Raw genomic sequence first — 15,399 nt, 5'->3', positions numbered from 1 at the left:
AACGATCTCACACATAAGGCTATCATTGGAGTGAGAAAGACGGACGGTCAGATTGAGATTAAACTGAGGTCTCTCTTTTCTTTCTTGCATCGTTTATTTGGCTGTTGATTTAACCCATAAAAGGCTGTTGGGTTCCAGCTACTTAAACTATGATTTCTTTCTTTTATTGCTTTGTGCTCTGCACATGCATGATGAATAAAACTCGGTGGGAGGATGTCCTCAGACTGCAACACAAGCAGGAGTTTCAGATTTGTCATGAACTGCGGTCGCTGTCTGAAGATACTTGCTGAAATTGTGCAACAGGCTATACAAGCTGCAATGTTTATCAAAAATGACATAGAGTCCATGTGGACCTCTGGAAAAGATGGTTTCATTGAAACCAAATTGTACCTGTACGTTGGTGTTATACAATTTGTTCAAACAGGAAATCCAGAATTGAAAAGAGCCTGTACACATTTAATAAAGATAATACGTCAGTGGTTTGACTACTTCAAGCAGTGTTTTACTAAGCTTGTTGTGCATATCTACTTCTTCAGTTTTTTGCCTAGAGGCAGGTCATTGATGTATATTTGTTGAATCACAACAAAGTGCCATTTCATTTTTTTTGAGGTTGGGTGAGGAGGCACACCCTGTTGGCCATATTTGTTTAACCAACTGAACTAACCTGATCCCACCTCTCTTGTGGATAACTCCTTTAAGACTGCCTCTCTGCTAAGAAGCCCCTGAGTATTTTTCTTCTCATTTCTTCATGGATGTGGTCATCAGTGGCATTTCCAAATTTGTTGTTAGTCCCTCATTCCCCTTTAGAGCAGTTACAAGTTAATTAGCCTCTTTGCTATTGGTCTGGGGTCACATGTAGGCCAGATCAGATAAAGATGGAAGATTTCCTTAATTTCCTGAATCTAAGGATATTGGTGAACCACAAATTATGACAGTTTCATAATAAATGTTACTGAGAATGAGCTTATAATTTCAAATTTATTCTAGTTATTAAATTTAACTTCCACCACTCACCTGGGTGGGGTTTGGGCCCACGTCTTCAGAGAATTAACAGGGTTCTGGGCCATATATTTATAGTTACTACTACTTTCCCAACCAACTATCAGTTTATTCCCAGATGAGCCCAGAAGGCACTGACTATTATCTGACACCACTTTCTAATATCAACACATTGCTGTGTGGGCCTTCAGAAAACATTGCTCCATCACAGGGACCTTTTTAAATGTTGCAATTTACTGAGAAAACCATGAAAAACCTGATGTACTCCTACAGACCTTTCATGAATATTGATGTGATCTTGAGAGTGTTGACAATATTGCCACATTCTCAGGAATCCCCAGAGAAGGATTGCAGACTCCCAAGTGCTCTGTTGAATTTCCAACACATTATTTGAGGACAGCCTACACAGTCCCTAGGTCTGTGGCGTAATCCCCACTTTGAGCTAAATCTTGCATTGCACCCAACTACTTTTATTACATTTACTTCTTAAAGTATGTAAAATAAGAATCTACCACTTGGAGGTTGCTCTTCCTTATACCAATGCACCTGGTGACTCTACAAATAATATCTCATTCGGGACAATCCTCTTGACCATATTGACTCAGGGACTTCAGTCCTAATTCCTTTAAGCAGTGGGTAGTGATGCAAGTTAAGATTGAACCTGCTTGAGATATAGCTGGGGTGTTTTCATTCCTGGGCCCTCTTTTATCCCATTGCCCCTTTCCCATAGAAACCATGTGAAAATTTGTGGGGGGATGTAACAGAAAACTGTCAGATAACACCACATAAATCATTCAAAGGGCTCTAAGGGACCTTTTCTTGAATGTTTCTTAAGCCTTTCTTTAGTGGACCTTGGTCTAATGTCTGATGCCTATGCCTTACTAGGTGAGCATGAACAATCCCAGGATACTATTTCAGAATAGAACAGGCAGGTTACCCGAATCAACATTTATCCCTGAAACAGCCCATCACTAAAACAGATTATGTAGTCATTGTCTGAGTGCAGTTTGTGAGATCTTTCTGTGTGGAACTTCAGTGTCATATTTCCTACATATCAACAGTGACCACGATTAATTGGCTGTTTGATAGTTTCCTCAGTCAAATTTTGAGGCCTTTTTAAAGTGCCAGCAGAATTCTCACCACCTTTCAGCTGACCTTCGCTCCAATGATGCCAAGTAAAGGTATAAGATTTTCAGAAAAAATCTGAGCGCTCTACTAGGTTTGGCTCACTGTATGTAGAGGGGTACAACAAGACACCCTTCCAAAGTCCCCTGCAAGCAAATAAAACCAGTGTGGAGGCCTATTTTTGAAAAAATGAATTCTCCCCCAAATTCTGGCTGTCAACCTTTCCATCCATAATCATGTTTTAGAATGTTTGTGTTTTTATTTCACAGAGGAAGTGTTGTAAAAAAGGAAATTCTTTCAAAAGAATAGTTTTCAATAGTGTATTGAAAGGCAAAGCATCTGAGAAGACAATGTAGATATGGTAATAGGACAGTTTTCCTGTTGTTAGTTTGCTTCAGTTGCATTTTGAAGTAATCCAATGTATCACATCAACCATTTCATGAAAGAGGAAGTAACTTTAAACAAACATTTAATCAATAAGGAAGGCATGCAGTTTAGAACTGTGGAGCAAAATCAACTGGAAAGCAAAATAAGAAGTGTTTCGTTGAGGTTTTTACAAAGACAAATTCAAATTAGAATCAAGAAAATGGGACTAACAAATTTAACAGTCTGACAGAAAAAAAGTTCCTTTTATCAAACCATTTTTACCAAATGCACATTTAGAGAAGTAAACAAATATGTGAAATATCCTCTAACACAGGTGATTATATGAATCATTGCCTATGCCTTTTTGTTTGTCTGGCATTTCTGAATTTGAATTTACAGTGCCAAAATGTTTTGTGGTTTTAACTGAGACAAAAAAAACTGTTGGCTTACATTCCTACTTCGGGGTTCTAACCGTTGACTTATACCAGAAACACGAGTAGATGCTGTTCCAAATCAGAATTTGTTTTATATTCACTCAAGGGATGTGGGCAATGCTGGCTGGCCAGCATTTATTGCCCATCCCTAGCTGCCATTGGGGAGTTGGTGGTGAACTATCTTCTTGATCTGCTGCAGTTCGTGTGCTGTAGGTAGACAGTTAATGCTGTTGGGGAGGATGTCCATGATTTTGATCCAGCGACACCACAGGAATCCCTTCTAATTTAGGATGGGGAGTGGCTTGAAGGAGAACTAGCTGGTGGTCGTGTTCCCATGTAACTGCTTCCCCTGTCTTCCTAGATAGAAGTAGTCATTTGTTTTGAAGGGACTGTCTAAGGATCTTTGACGAATTTCTGCAGTGCATCTTGTATATAACACATACTGCAGTGTCTGAGCATCATTGGTAAATGCACTGAACGTTTGTAGGTGTGGTTCCTATCATCTGTGCTGCTTTGTTCTAGATGAGTGTTGTTGAGGATGCACTCATCCAGGCAAGTGGAAAGTACTCCATCATACGCCTACTTTTGCCTTGTAGAAGGCGGAGAGGATTTGGGGAGTCATGATATGAGTTACTTGCTACAGATTTCACAGCCTCTGACCTTCTCTTATAGCCACAGTATTTATATAGCAAGTTCAGTTCAGTTTCTTGTCAATGTAACTCACAGAATGTTAATAGTTGGGGAATAGAGTATTGGTTATGCCATTGAACATCCAGAGACAATGTTTAGATTGTCTCTTATTGGAGATGTTCACTGCCTGGCATTTGTGTGGTGTGAATGTTACTTGCCACTTTTCAGTCAAGGCTGGATACTGAGTTTGGACGTCATGCTTCTCAAGTTGAATAGCCCTTCTTTAATTTTGAAGCCATGCAGTACAAAGAATGACCATATGAGGGAGTTACAAGTGGGTCATGAGGCCCGTGTCAGCATGTTTCTCGACTGTCCTTCAGGAAAGTTATAATAGTAGTTTTCGTGGGGTGTTGAGCATTGGCCTGCTTCTTTTTAAAACTGAGTCTTGTGTTAGTCACGAATATTTGAGCGATTTTCAGGTTGCAAAAGTCTAATTTCCATCATGGGGAGGTGATGGCCTAGTAATATTGCTGGACTGTTAATCCAGAGACCCAGGTAATGTTCTAGGGATGCTAGTTTGAATCTCACCATGATAGACAGTGGAATTTGAATTCAATAAAAATCTGGAATTGAGGCTAATGATGCCCGTGAAGTCATTATTGGGGGGGCGGGGGAAACATATGGATTACTAGTTCGCTAGCATTGGCAGTTCCTACTATATCTGGATCACTAATGTCCTTGTGGGAAGGAAACTGCCATCCTACCTGCTCTGGTCTACATATAACTCCAGACCAAAAGCAATGTGGCTGACTCTTAACAGCCTACTGGGCAATCAGTGTTGGGCAATAACTGCTGGTCTCGCCACTGACACCCTTATGAATGAATAATAAAAAAAGTAACTAAATATAGAGGAGAATAGCAATTAATTTGAGGATGTACTTTTCACTAATATGTAAAAAATCAAACCTTGTCGCAGCTGTCATATCTTTAGATGTGATGTAAAAATAATTAAGACAGGTTATGTGGTTCTCAGGTAAATTCTGAATAAATCTCGGCAGCAAGAGATTTTCAATTTCTCTCATTTCCCCCCAAGATATCTGACATTATTTGATGTAATAAAAATGGAAAGTATGTAACAGTCAAATTCTTAATTAATTTTGTTTGACTAGATGAAGATAAATCGAGCAGGTTGTGGACTCATGACGACAGGAGAGGTCCATTTAATACAGTCTGCCTCTTTCTCCTTCTTTCTCTCACTTTCTCACTGTACTCCTTTCTGCCTCTCCCTTGATATTTTATATGGTAATTATTGGTCCCGGGGCATGGTCTGTAAATAGGATCAGTGACATCTGCACATGCTCGCTCTCTCTCTCTCTCTCTCTCTCTCTCTGTCTCTCTCTCCCTCTCTCTTTAAACTTTTTTTTTGCTCTCTTCAATCAACCTGATGAAAATTTCAATTCTTATTGCTAAAAGAGAAGGTATTCAGCCCATATATGTTTAGTTTATGAGGAGATCCAATGACAGATCACAAAAACCATGAAAATCTGGGTCTCAAATGCTTCGATTTTCTGTGACTCCAATTCTCTCCGTTAAAGAGTGTCATCAATGGTGGGAATATGCAGCATATCCTATTGATAACACCACAATGCAAAAATGTTTTACCCCCTCCCTCTCTCTCTGTCTCCTTTTCTCCAGTTTTTCTTCTGTCCTCTTCTCTATTAGCTGTTTCTGAACAATAATAAAACAACAAACAAAGGCTTGTTTTAGCAGCTCCCAGACATTGCTGTTTAAATTACCTTTTCTGACAAAAAGTGACTGTCTGTCAAGAGATTCTGTAATAGCCCCTGTTGACAGTTCTGGATGGTGCGTGTATGGCAGCACAGACTGATCATTATGGTACCCATTCTCCAATCGTTTATTTTTTCAACTGTTAAACAATAGGTTGTTGATTGTGTGGACAAGGCCAGAACAATTAAGTTCTGTGTTTAATGGTAGACCAGCATTTTAATGCCCTCTCTTAATAATGGTCTCATTATTGTTTTTTTCTCTCCTTAGACTGGGCCTCGGGAGGAGGAATATTTTGTGGAGGTACGTCATTATTTTGCAAATTTCGATTAGCCCATCATGTTGTATGTGTTACACACAAAAAAAATCACAGCTAATTAAAGCACCCAGATAGGCCACCGGTATTCAAGCACATAATTTAAAGGTGACGTACTTGATTGGCTGGCTAAAAGGTGGTAAAAAGAGGGGATTAGGCCAGTTGCTGTGGTAACTCCCACTTCCCATCTGCACAGAACAATGCACTTGTGTTTCTCTCCCACCTTGGTGCAGAAATTGGCTTTGTTTTGAGAGGAAAGGGCTTTATGAGGAATTGGAATTCAGCTTAGCAGGATGGAGCTTTAGAGCTGTTGGAGGAGACCACTGGGGATAACAGAGATGAAAGGTCACGGCAGACTGCAAGGACACCAAAGGTCACTGCTGTTATAACAGTACTTTGTCTTCTGTGATTTTTTAGTTGAAGCAAAGGTGCTGGCTTGTTAGAAAAAAAACAAATATTTCAGCTGTACCACATGGACTCACCCAAAGATACTTACAAGTCACTGTTCAAAGAATTTTAAGGGGGTCCTTTTAAAAAAAAACCACTTGTTATTGAAGTTCAAGTTGTTCCATCTATGACACACCGCCTCTTACAACATCACCACACCCCTATCTTATTGTATATTCTCATATTGATTTATTCTCTTGTTATAAAGCAAATAAAGTCTTCTCCGCTGATTTTTAAAATTCCAGCTGGGATCTCTGTTCACTAATAGAATGCAAGACTTGGAGTATAGCTAGCTACCGTTTGTTCAGTCCAAACTGAGGTTGAGGGGACAGGATAGAAGTGAGGTTGGCAAACCTTCTCAGATTGCCTGGGTGTCACCGGGGGGGAGACCCAAGGGGAAATTATTTAATATGCGCGGTTTGAACTTGCTTGTCTCCAAAGTCGATACTTTCAATTCTCAGCTAATATTGTCTTGCTGTCCCCTCTGGCATTCTTCCACTTCAGTCTGAATTTGCTCGTGGTCAGTTTCCTCAATTCTGTAAATGCAGCATGCTAAACTTCCAGTGAGGTCATCCCTGATTGGCCAAAGAGCCCAGTGGGAGAATTGAAGGGTTCAGATGGTGAACTGTTTCCGAATATAACTCTCTAAGGGTCCCTGGAGAAAACAAAAAATATTGGCATGCACTACATATTGCTTGAGGCTAAATACTAGCATGTTTTCTACTTTTAAGGTTCAGTTGGTAGCACAGTTGAGTTTCGGCCAAAGATTGTGAGTTTAAATCCCACTTGAAAGATTTATGTAAAAAAATCCAGGGGAGTGATATGTCATTGGAGATGTAATTTTTCAGGTGAGACATGAGTGGGTGATGGCCTAGTGGTCCTATTACTAGACTAATAATTCAAAGACCCAGGTAATGTTCTATGGACCTGGGTTCAAATCCCAACACGGCAGATTTGAATTAAATAGTAATCTGGAAATAAGAGTGAAACCATTGTCGATTGTCAGAAAAAGCCCATCTGGTTCATTAATGTCCTTTATGGAAAGAAACTGCCATCCTTCCCTGGCCTTGCCTACATGTGACTCCAGTCCCAAAGCAATGTGGTTGACTCTCAACTGCCCTCTGGACAATTTGCGACGGGAATATTTGCAGGCCTAGCCAGTAATGCCGCCATCCTGGGAATTAATTTTAAAAAAACCTTTAAATAAAGGTTCCATGTGTTTTCTCAAGTGAATACAAAAGATCCTCTTCCTTTTTCAAAGAGCAGTGAGTTAATGACATGTCTACTGTTCAGTGTTTGTGCCTCTATCAATTTTATAAAAAGGCTATGGCCCTAATAACATTCCAGCAAAGTACTGAAGTTCTCTGAAGAACTCTCCAGAACTTGCTGCTCCTCTATCCAAGCTCTTCCAGTACAGCTACAACAGTGGTATCTACCCAACAACGTGGAAAATTACCCAGGTACGATCCTGTGCATAAAAAAGCAGGACAAATTCAATCTGACCAAATATCGCCTCATTAGTCTATTCTCCATCATCCGTGAAGTGATGGAAAGTGTTATCAACAGTGCTATCAAGCAGCACTACTCATCAAAAACCTGCTTAGTGACACCTAGTTTGAGATCTGCCAGGGCCACTCAGCTCCTGACCTCATTGTAGTCTGAGTTCAAACATGGGTGAATGAGCTGAATTCTAAAGGGAAGGTGAGAATGACAGCCTTTGATATCAAGGCTGCATTTGACTGACTACGGAATCAAGAAACCCAACAAATTTGGAGTCAATGAGAATCAGGGGACAACTCTCCATTGGTTGAAGTCATACCTGGCATGTAGGAAGACAGTTATGGTTGTTCAAGGTCAGGTATCTCAGCTCTAGGACCTTTCAGAAGTTCTTCAGGCTAGTGCCCTAAGCCGCACCATCTTCCGCTGCTTCATCAATAACCTTCCCTCTATCATAAGGTCAGAAGTGGAGATGATTGACAATGTTCAGCAACATTAGCAACTCCTCAGATACTGAAGCAGTCTATGTTCAATGCAACAAGATCTGAATAATACCCAGGCTTGGGCTTAAAAGTGACAGGTAACATTCATGCCATACAAATGCCAGGCAATCTCCATCTCCAATAAGAGACAATCTAACAACCATCCCTTGACATTCACTAAATGTGTGGAGGCTCCAATTAACTGGAAACTGAACTGTATACGCTATGTAAAGTGGCAACAAGATCAGGTCTGCGACTCGGAATACTGTAGCAAATAACTCAGCCTGACTCCCTGCAGCCTGTCCACCATCTACAAGGCACATGTCAGGAATGTGATGGAATACTCTCTGGTTATTGGATGGCAGCAGCTCCAGTGACACTCAAGAAGCTTAACACCATCCAGGACAAAGAAGCCTACTTGGTTGGTGCCACAAACGTCCACTCCCTTGCAGTGTCACTCAGTAGCAGCAGTGTGTACTATCTACAAGATGCACTGCAGAAGTCCACCAAAGATCCTCACATAGCACCTTCCAAAGTCACAACCACCTCCATCTAAAAGGACAAGGGCTACAGATACATGGGAACATCACAACCTGCAAGTTCCGCTCCAAGTCATTCACCATCCTGACTTGGTCAGAGGTTACATGATACCAGGTTATAGTCCAACAGATTTGTTTGAATTCCTAAGCTTTTGGAGTGCTGCTCCTTCACCAGACAAAGGAGCAGCGTCCCAAAAGCTTGTAATTTCAAATAAACCTTTTGGATCATAACCTGGAATTATATGACTTCTGGCTTTGTCCACCCAGACCAACACTGGCAGCTCCACATCATCCTGTCTCGGAAATGTATTGCCATTCCTTCACTTCCGCTGAATCAAATTCCTTGAATTCCCTCCTTAAGGGATTGTGTGCCTACCTAGAGCACATGGGCTGCAGTGGTGCTAGAAGATAGCTCAACACCACCTTCAAAGGACAACTTGGGACGGACAGTAATTGTTGGCTCATCCAGCAATGCTCACATCTCATAAGTGAATTTAAAAAAAACAGATTATCTGGTCGTTATCACTTTGCAGGATGTGGAAGACTGCTGGGTCTAAACAAGTTTCTGTTTCCTACATTAAAACAGTGATTACACACCAAATATACCTCACTGGCACTAAAACATTTTGTGATATCCTAAGGTTGTGAAAGGTGCTATACAAATTAAAATATAGCTTTCCTTTCAAAATTTTACCCCAAGTGCCTTTATAAAGGAAGGGTAGAGACTTTTTTTTCAAACATTACATAGCTTAATGAAGGAACTAATTGCTATAAAATTGTTTTGTCTCCCTTTATCAGTTTAATAATGCAAACTAATGTCCCTCCTTGCACGGTGCTCAAAACAGAAGAACATGCTTAATTGAAATAAAGTGAAGGAAAGGGGCTTGAAAAGCCTTTGCTACAAGTAATCTTTCATTTCAGCCTCAGTTGTACATGGACAGATCCAGAAGTAAGTGAATGGGTAAGAAGAGCTTTGAGGAGGTTACTTGTGCCTGTAAATTACAGCAAAATGACTGATTATTTCATTGACAAGCTGTGACAGGAACTTAATGGAGACTATGTATCTTCGTTCCGCTTTTTACAATTGTGATTATTTTGTTCAAAAAATTCAACAATTTTTAAAAATTTGTGTATTTACTGGTATTTTAAAATGTCACATGAGCATGTATCACAATATTAAATGTCATGTAATTGAAAAAATCAAACTGATTGTCTAGTTGAAAATTGGATCTGTTCTTTGGCGAAACATCCATGGAATATGACAGGCGGACTGAGTGAATCCATTTTCCTTTTGCTAGGAGGCTCCTATCTAGTCTCCTGATGAACATTCGTAGTACGTATAATTGTAATTAGAAGAACTTTATAATTATACGTAATAATAATAAACCTATTTTGGGGGGAGCAGCCAGTGACAGGAACCAATGATTTTTCTTACCATTAATGGACTGCCAATTAAGCGCTGGGCTTCAATATGTTACCATGTGCAAAGTGGGCTGCAATGTAACAGGTATGCACACCTCTATGGCAGATGGAAACTGGAGGCTACCACACAGTTCCTGAACAAGTGTATCAACAGAAAGGTGTGGTAAGCTGGAACAGCTCAAACTCTGACTTTTGGACCCCAAGCATCAGCTGTGGTACATATGTAATGTTGAAAAATTAGTTGTCAGTGTATTTGTAGGTGTGATCATCCTAATGTTTTTCGGGTTGTGCAGGCAGAGAGTGAAGGTGTAGCTACCAGCCAGTGAAGGAGGACAACATGGGGAGTGCAGAAATTCCCTCAGGGCATCCCAATCTCAACTTGATATTTACTGGTGATGACAATGGCTCACCTGAGGAGTTTAGCTCCAGGAGCTAGGAGAAACATTAGGAAAGCAATAGTGGTAGAACATTTCATTTTGAGTTGAAAGCACAGGATTCTTTTTGTAGCTGCAAGTGTGAATTCACCATGTGATGTTACTTCCTTGGTGTCAATTAAGTGCACTTTGCAGGGAGACGGCGGGCAGTCAAAGGTCATCGTCCAAATCATTATTAACTACGTCTGTGGAAAGAGAGATGAGACCAAATGATAGTAATCTTTGGATTATTCCCAGTGTATTCACTCATAAGTACATTGTGAAGATTGGAAGATAAAGCAGATGAATGCACAGCCGAAAGAATAGTGCACAGGACTCTTTTGTTTCTTGGGACATTGGGACCAGTTCTGGGGCAGGTGAGGCATACACCTCGCCAGCACAGGGAACAATGTCTTAGATAACAAAGTGCAGAGCTGGATGAACACAGCAGGCCAAGCAGCATCTTAGGAGCACAAAAGCTGACGTTTCGTGCCTAGACCCTTCATCAGAAAAGGGGGGTGAGGATAGATTTCTGTAATAAATAGGGAGAGAGGGGGAGGTGGACTGAAGATGGATAGAGGAGAAGATAGGTGGAGAGGAGAGTATAGGTGGTTAGGTAGGGAGGGGATAGGTCAGTCCAGGGAGGATGGACAGATCAAGGTGGCGGGATGAGGTTAGTAAGTAGGAAATGGAGGTGCAGCTTGAGGTGGGAGGTGGGGATAGGTGAGAGGAAGAACAAGTTAGGGAGGCGGGAACGAACTGGGCTGGTTTTGGGATGCAGTGGGGGTAGGGGAGATTTTTGGGCTGCAGGGTTCCCAGGCGGAATATGAGTTGCTGTTCCTGCAACCTTCGGGTGGCATCATTGTGGCAGTGCAGGAGGCCCAGGATGGACATGTCGTCTAAGGAATGGGAGGGGGAGTTAGAATGGTTCACAACTGGGAGGTGCAGTTGTTTATTGCGAACCAAGCGTAGGTGTTCTGCAAAGCGGTCCCTAAGCCTCCGCTTGGTTTCCCCAATGTAGAGGAAGTGCTGTTCTGGATGGTTTAAACTAATTTGAGAAGTAGGTGTGATGTAGCATTAGGAAGAGTCAAAGTGCAGACAACATTGGAAGAGACAGATAGTGTTCGGCTAAGAAATAATAAGGTGTTAGGTAGGGCCAGAGCAAGTGGAATCACAGATATGCTGTGTATATACATCAATGCATAAAGGATGGTCAATAGGATCAGTGAACTGCAGGCATAAATAACTATATGGGAATATGATGATGTAGTGGAGGTAGTGACCTGCCCAGAGTAGGGCAGGACTGGATATTAAATGTCACTGAATACAAAGTTTCAGGAAAAAACAAGAAAGAAAGTAGAAGGAATGGCAGTATTAAGAAAGATATTATGGTGTTGGAGAGAAAGGATGTTGTGGTATGGATAAAGGCAGAACCTATTTCTGAACAGTTATCAAATAATACATACCGTTATACTTCTGGGTGTGTTCCACAGGTCACCAATATTGGGAAAGATATAGAAGAACAAATTTGTATAGATGTTACAGAGAAAACTATTAAATAGTGATATTGAGAGCTTTAATTATCCTGACATAAACTTGGAAAATATTGGGACAATATTGTGCAACATCGTGAGGCAAAAGAATTTCTGAAGTGTGTTCAAAAGAACTTTTTCATTATAAATTACAGAACCAATCAGGAAAAGGGTTTTGCTGAATCTAATTCTATACCGTGTGGTCGGTGAAATGGATTACATGCTAGTATTTGAACATTTAGAGAACAGTGATCATAATATCAGCAGGTTTATTACTGGCAGTAGAAAAGGACAAAGAGCAATCTAGATTAGAAATATTTAATCGGGGGGGGGAGCCAATTTCAGTGGATTGAGAATGATTCTGTTTTGGAAAAATTGGAACTTATACATGTTTGCCTACAAAATTTTTAAGGGTTATGGACTGCTTTGAAGCTGTTTCAAGCACAGTTGAGATCAGGGGTAAAAATATATATTTGTTAAGAGCACATCTTGAGATTTTCTCTTGTGCTATGTTTTGATTTTTGGCAACTACATTTTGGTTTCTATGAGCTCCTTTTTCATTTTTCCTAATTCCTTCATTTGGTGATGCAGTCATGTGGCAACAATTCTCACCATGTTTGTCACTGAAAACCAAAACAAAATACTGTAGATGCTGAGAAACCCAAAATAAAAAGAAATGCTGATAAACTCAGCATGTCTGGCAACTATGTGGTGAGCAAAACATTTTGGTTCCCAAAATGACCCTTCTTTTCAATGAAGGTTTTTTCCATATTTTGTTAACATATGGGCGATTTGGAGTTAAACAGGAGCATATGTGGAACAATTCATTAATATTCTCAGTAGATCTATTAAACTTCAAGGCACAACAGTCAAGGAAAGCTTTAAAATCTGGGACATCACAGTTCTTAAAATGGCACAAGGCATCAGGCATTAGTTTGCATCTTTTTTTTTCAGAAAATAATGCCTTATGTAAAAGGACATCCTACTAAACATACTTTCTATAGAATGGTCACAAATAAACAGTCGTATATTTTTCTCTAAAATATTCACTGCATCTCAAGTAATTCACAGCATGTAAGACACTTTGAAAAATGCTGACACAAATGCAAATCTTTATTTAAAAAAAAACTGTTCACTATTAAATTATCTAATTGACATGGTGTTCATTACAATAGTGTCTACTATGTTTATCCTCTAAGTAGTGGCTCCTGAACACTTGCAGACTTAAGCACAAGATTCCATATTTGGAAGGAATTTATTACCTTAGTCTTCCTAATTAGTTAGCTAAGTATTCTTTTCTTAAAAGATTTTAAACTGCTGTTTCCCTTTTGCAGCCCCTCTCCTACCTTTGCAGCTGCTCCTTTTCCTTCGTTGCCCCCCTGCTCACTTTACAGTCCTATTGTCTCAATTGCCTCTCAGGACTCTGGCCTCTCTCTCCAAACCCAGTCTGGCAGCATTGCCGCCCCCATTTTGGTAGTTATCTAATACAAATTGTCCTGTGTGTTTTGAACATTTGTCAAGATACATTCCCACTAGGGCGAAAGGATAGGCAGTTAAAGCCAACACTTGCTTGATAATAAAAACAAGATGAAATAAGATGAAGCAGCTAAAAGGAGTGTATGGCAAATGTCAGAATGTGAGAATAAAGCTGATGAGAAAGTTCAGAGATATTGAAGAAGGAAATAGTAGAAGCAAAGAGAGTATTGGAAGATGCTGACAATTAACATGCATGGGTCTAAAAGTCTTCTGTAGCCATTTAATAATAAAAGACTGACAAAAGAAGAGGTAGGGTTAATTAGGAATAAAAATATATTAATGCATGCAGACAGAGGACATGGCTTAGGAACTAAATAAAAGAGTAGGTATTTGATATACTGGATAAGCTAAAAGTTGGTAAAGTTACGTTATTAGAAAAGCTGGCTCTACTTGAATTGAAAAATCAACAAAAATTTGGATGCATCCAAAGATACTGTGGAAAGTAAGGGAGAACATCACAGAGATATTAGTCATGGCTTTCCAAACTCTGTTAGATATAGAAGCATGACAGAGGACTGATGAATTAAAAATGTTAATCCTTGTCCATAAAAGTGCGCAGAATAAACTCAATAATTTCCATCCAGTCTGTTTAACCTAAGTGGTGGGAAAGTTTTAGAAACAATGGGCCGAAATTTACCTCAATGAAAATGAATGGGCAGTATAGTGTCAGTGATTGAGCACTGCTGCCTTACAGCACCATGGACCCAGGTTTGATCCTACCCTTGGGTGACAATTTGGAGTTTGCATTGTTCTCCCATGTTTGTATGGGTTTCCTTTAGATGCTCTGGTTTACTCCCACAGTCCAAAGATGTGCATATTAGGTGGATTGGCCAGGCTAAGTTGTCCCATATTGTCCAGGGATGTGTAGATTCGGTGGATCAGCAATGAGAAATATAGGGTTACAGCGATACAGTGAGATGCTGCTTGGATATTTGGTGCTGATCTGGTGGGGTGAATGGCCTCTGGCCACACTGTAGGGATTCTATTAATCAGTTTTGAATGGATTAAAATTAAATCGATAATTCAGGATAAATGTGAATTAATTAACGAAAACTAGCATGGAGTTTTAAAGGGAAATTACTTTTAAACAACTTGCTTGATTTTTTTTTATTTTGACGAGGTACTAGGAAGAGTTGAAGGGGATAATGCAATCGACTTCCAATACATATGGACATAGATAATATGCAAACAAATTAGGAGCAGGAAAAAGCCATTCACCTTGTTGAGCCAACTCCACCATTTAATAATGGATGATCCAGTTACATTCCCGCCCATCCCGATAAACCTTTAATCCCCTTGTTTATGAAGAATTTATCTATATTATCTTAAAAAGAGCCAAAAAACTATTCTTCTACTGCGTTTTGAGGAAGACAGTTCCAAAGACTCATGACCCTGTGGAGGAAAATATTTCCCCTCATTTCTATCTTAAATAGGTTATCCCTAATTTTTTTTAAACATTGATTCATAGTTCTAGATTCTTCCACAAGAAAAAGCATCTTTTCCACATTCAAACTCCTCTGGATTTTATGTTTCAATCAAATTGTCCCTTATCCTTTAGCCTCTCTAATTTTTCCTCGTAAATCAACCCACCTGTTCTCGGTATTAATCCGATGATCCTTACCTAGATAGCTTCCAACATAGTTATATCTTTCCTTGAATCAGGTGACCAATATTGTACATGGTACACAGGCGTCGGTTCACCAAAATCCTGTATAACTCATGCATAATCTCCCAATCTTTGCATGAAACTCTCCTCACAATATTCTATTAAACGTGTTCATTTAAAGGCTACCAGCACGTGGAATCTTGGGCATGCATGCACAGGAATGTCACTAACCAGTGATGGATTTGCAAGAACAGCTATCTATCATGCATA

The 15,399-nt window shown here is 39.9% G+C and overlaps 1 protein-coding gene across 11 annotated transcripts in view; it reads left to right on the top strand.

Annotated features, from left to right (window-relative positions):
- The window catches only part of sox6 (SRY-box transcription factor 6), a 624,359-nt gene that overhangs the window by 185,629 nt on the left and 423,331 nt on the right, over positions 1-15,399 (top strand). For all 11 annotated transcript variants that reach the window (XM_048545909.1, XM_059652056.1, XM_059652052.1 and 8 more), the window contains one exon: positions 5,610-5,642. In XM_048545909.1, the coding sequence (XP_048401866.1) occupies positions 5,610-5,642 (33 nt within the window). The remainder of the gene's footprint in view (positions 1-5,609; positions 5,643-15,399) is intronic.

Source organism: Stegostoma tigrinum, chromosome 17, assembly GCF_030684315.1.
Source record: "Stegostoma tigrinum isolate sSteTig4 chromosome 17, sSteTig4.hap1, whole genome shotgun sequence".
Classification (NCBI taxonomy): Eukaryota; Metazoa; Chordata; class Chondrichthyes; order Orectolobiformes; family Stegostomatidae; genus Stegostoma; species Stegostoma tigrinum.
The sequence above is the reverse complement of the archived record's forward strand: the minus strand, read 5'-3'. Positions and strand labels throughout refer to the sequence as shown.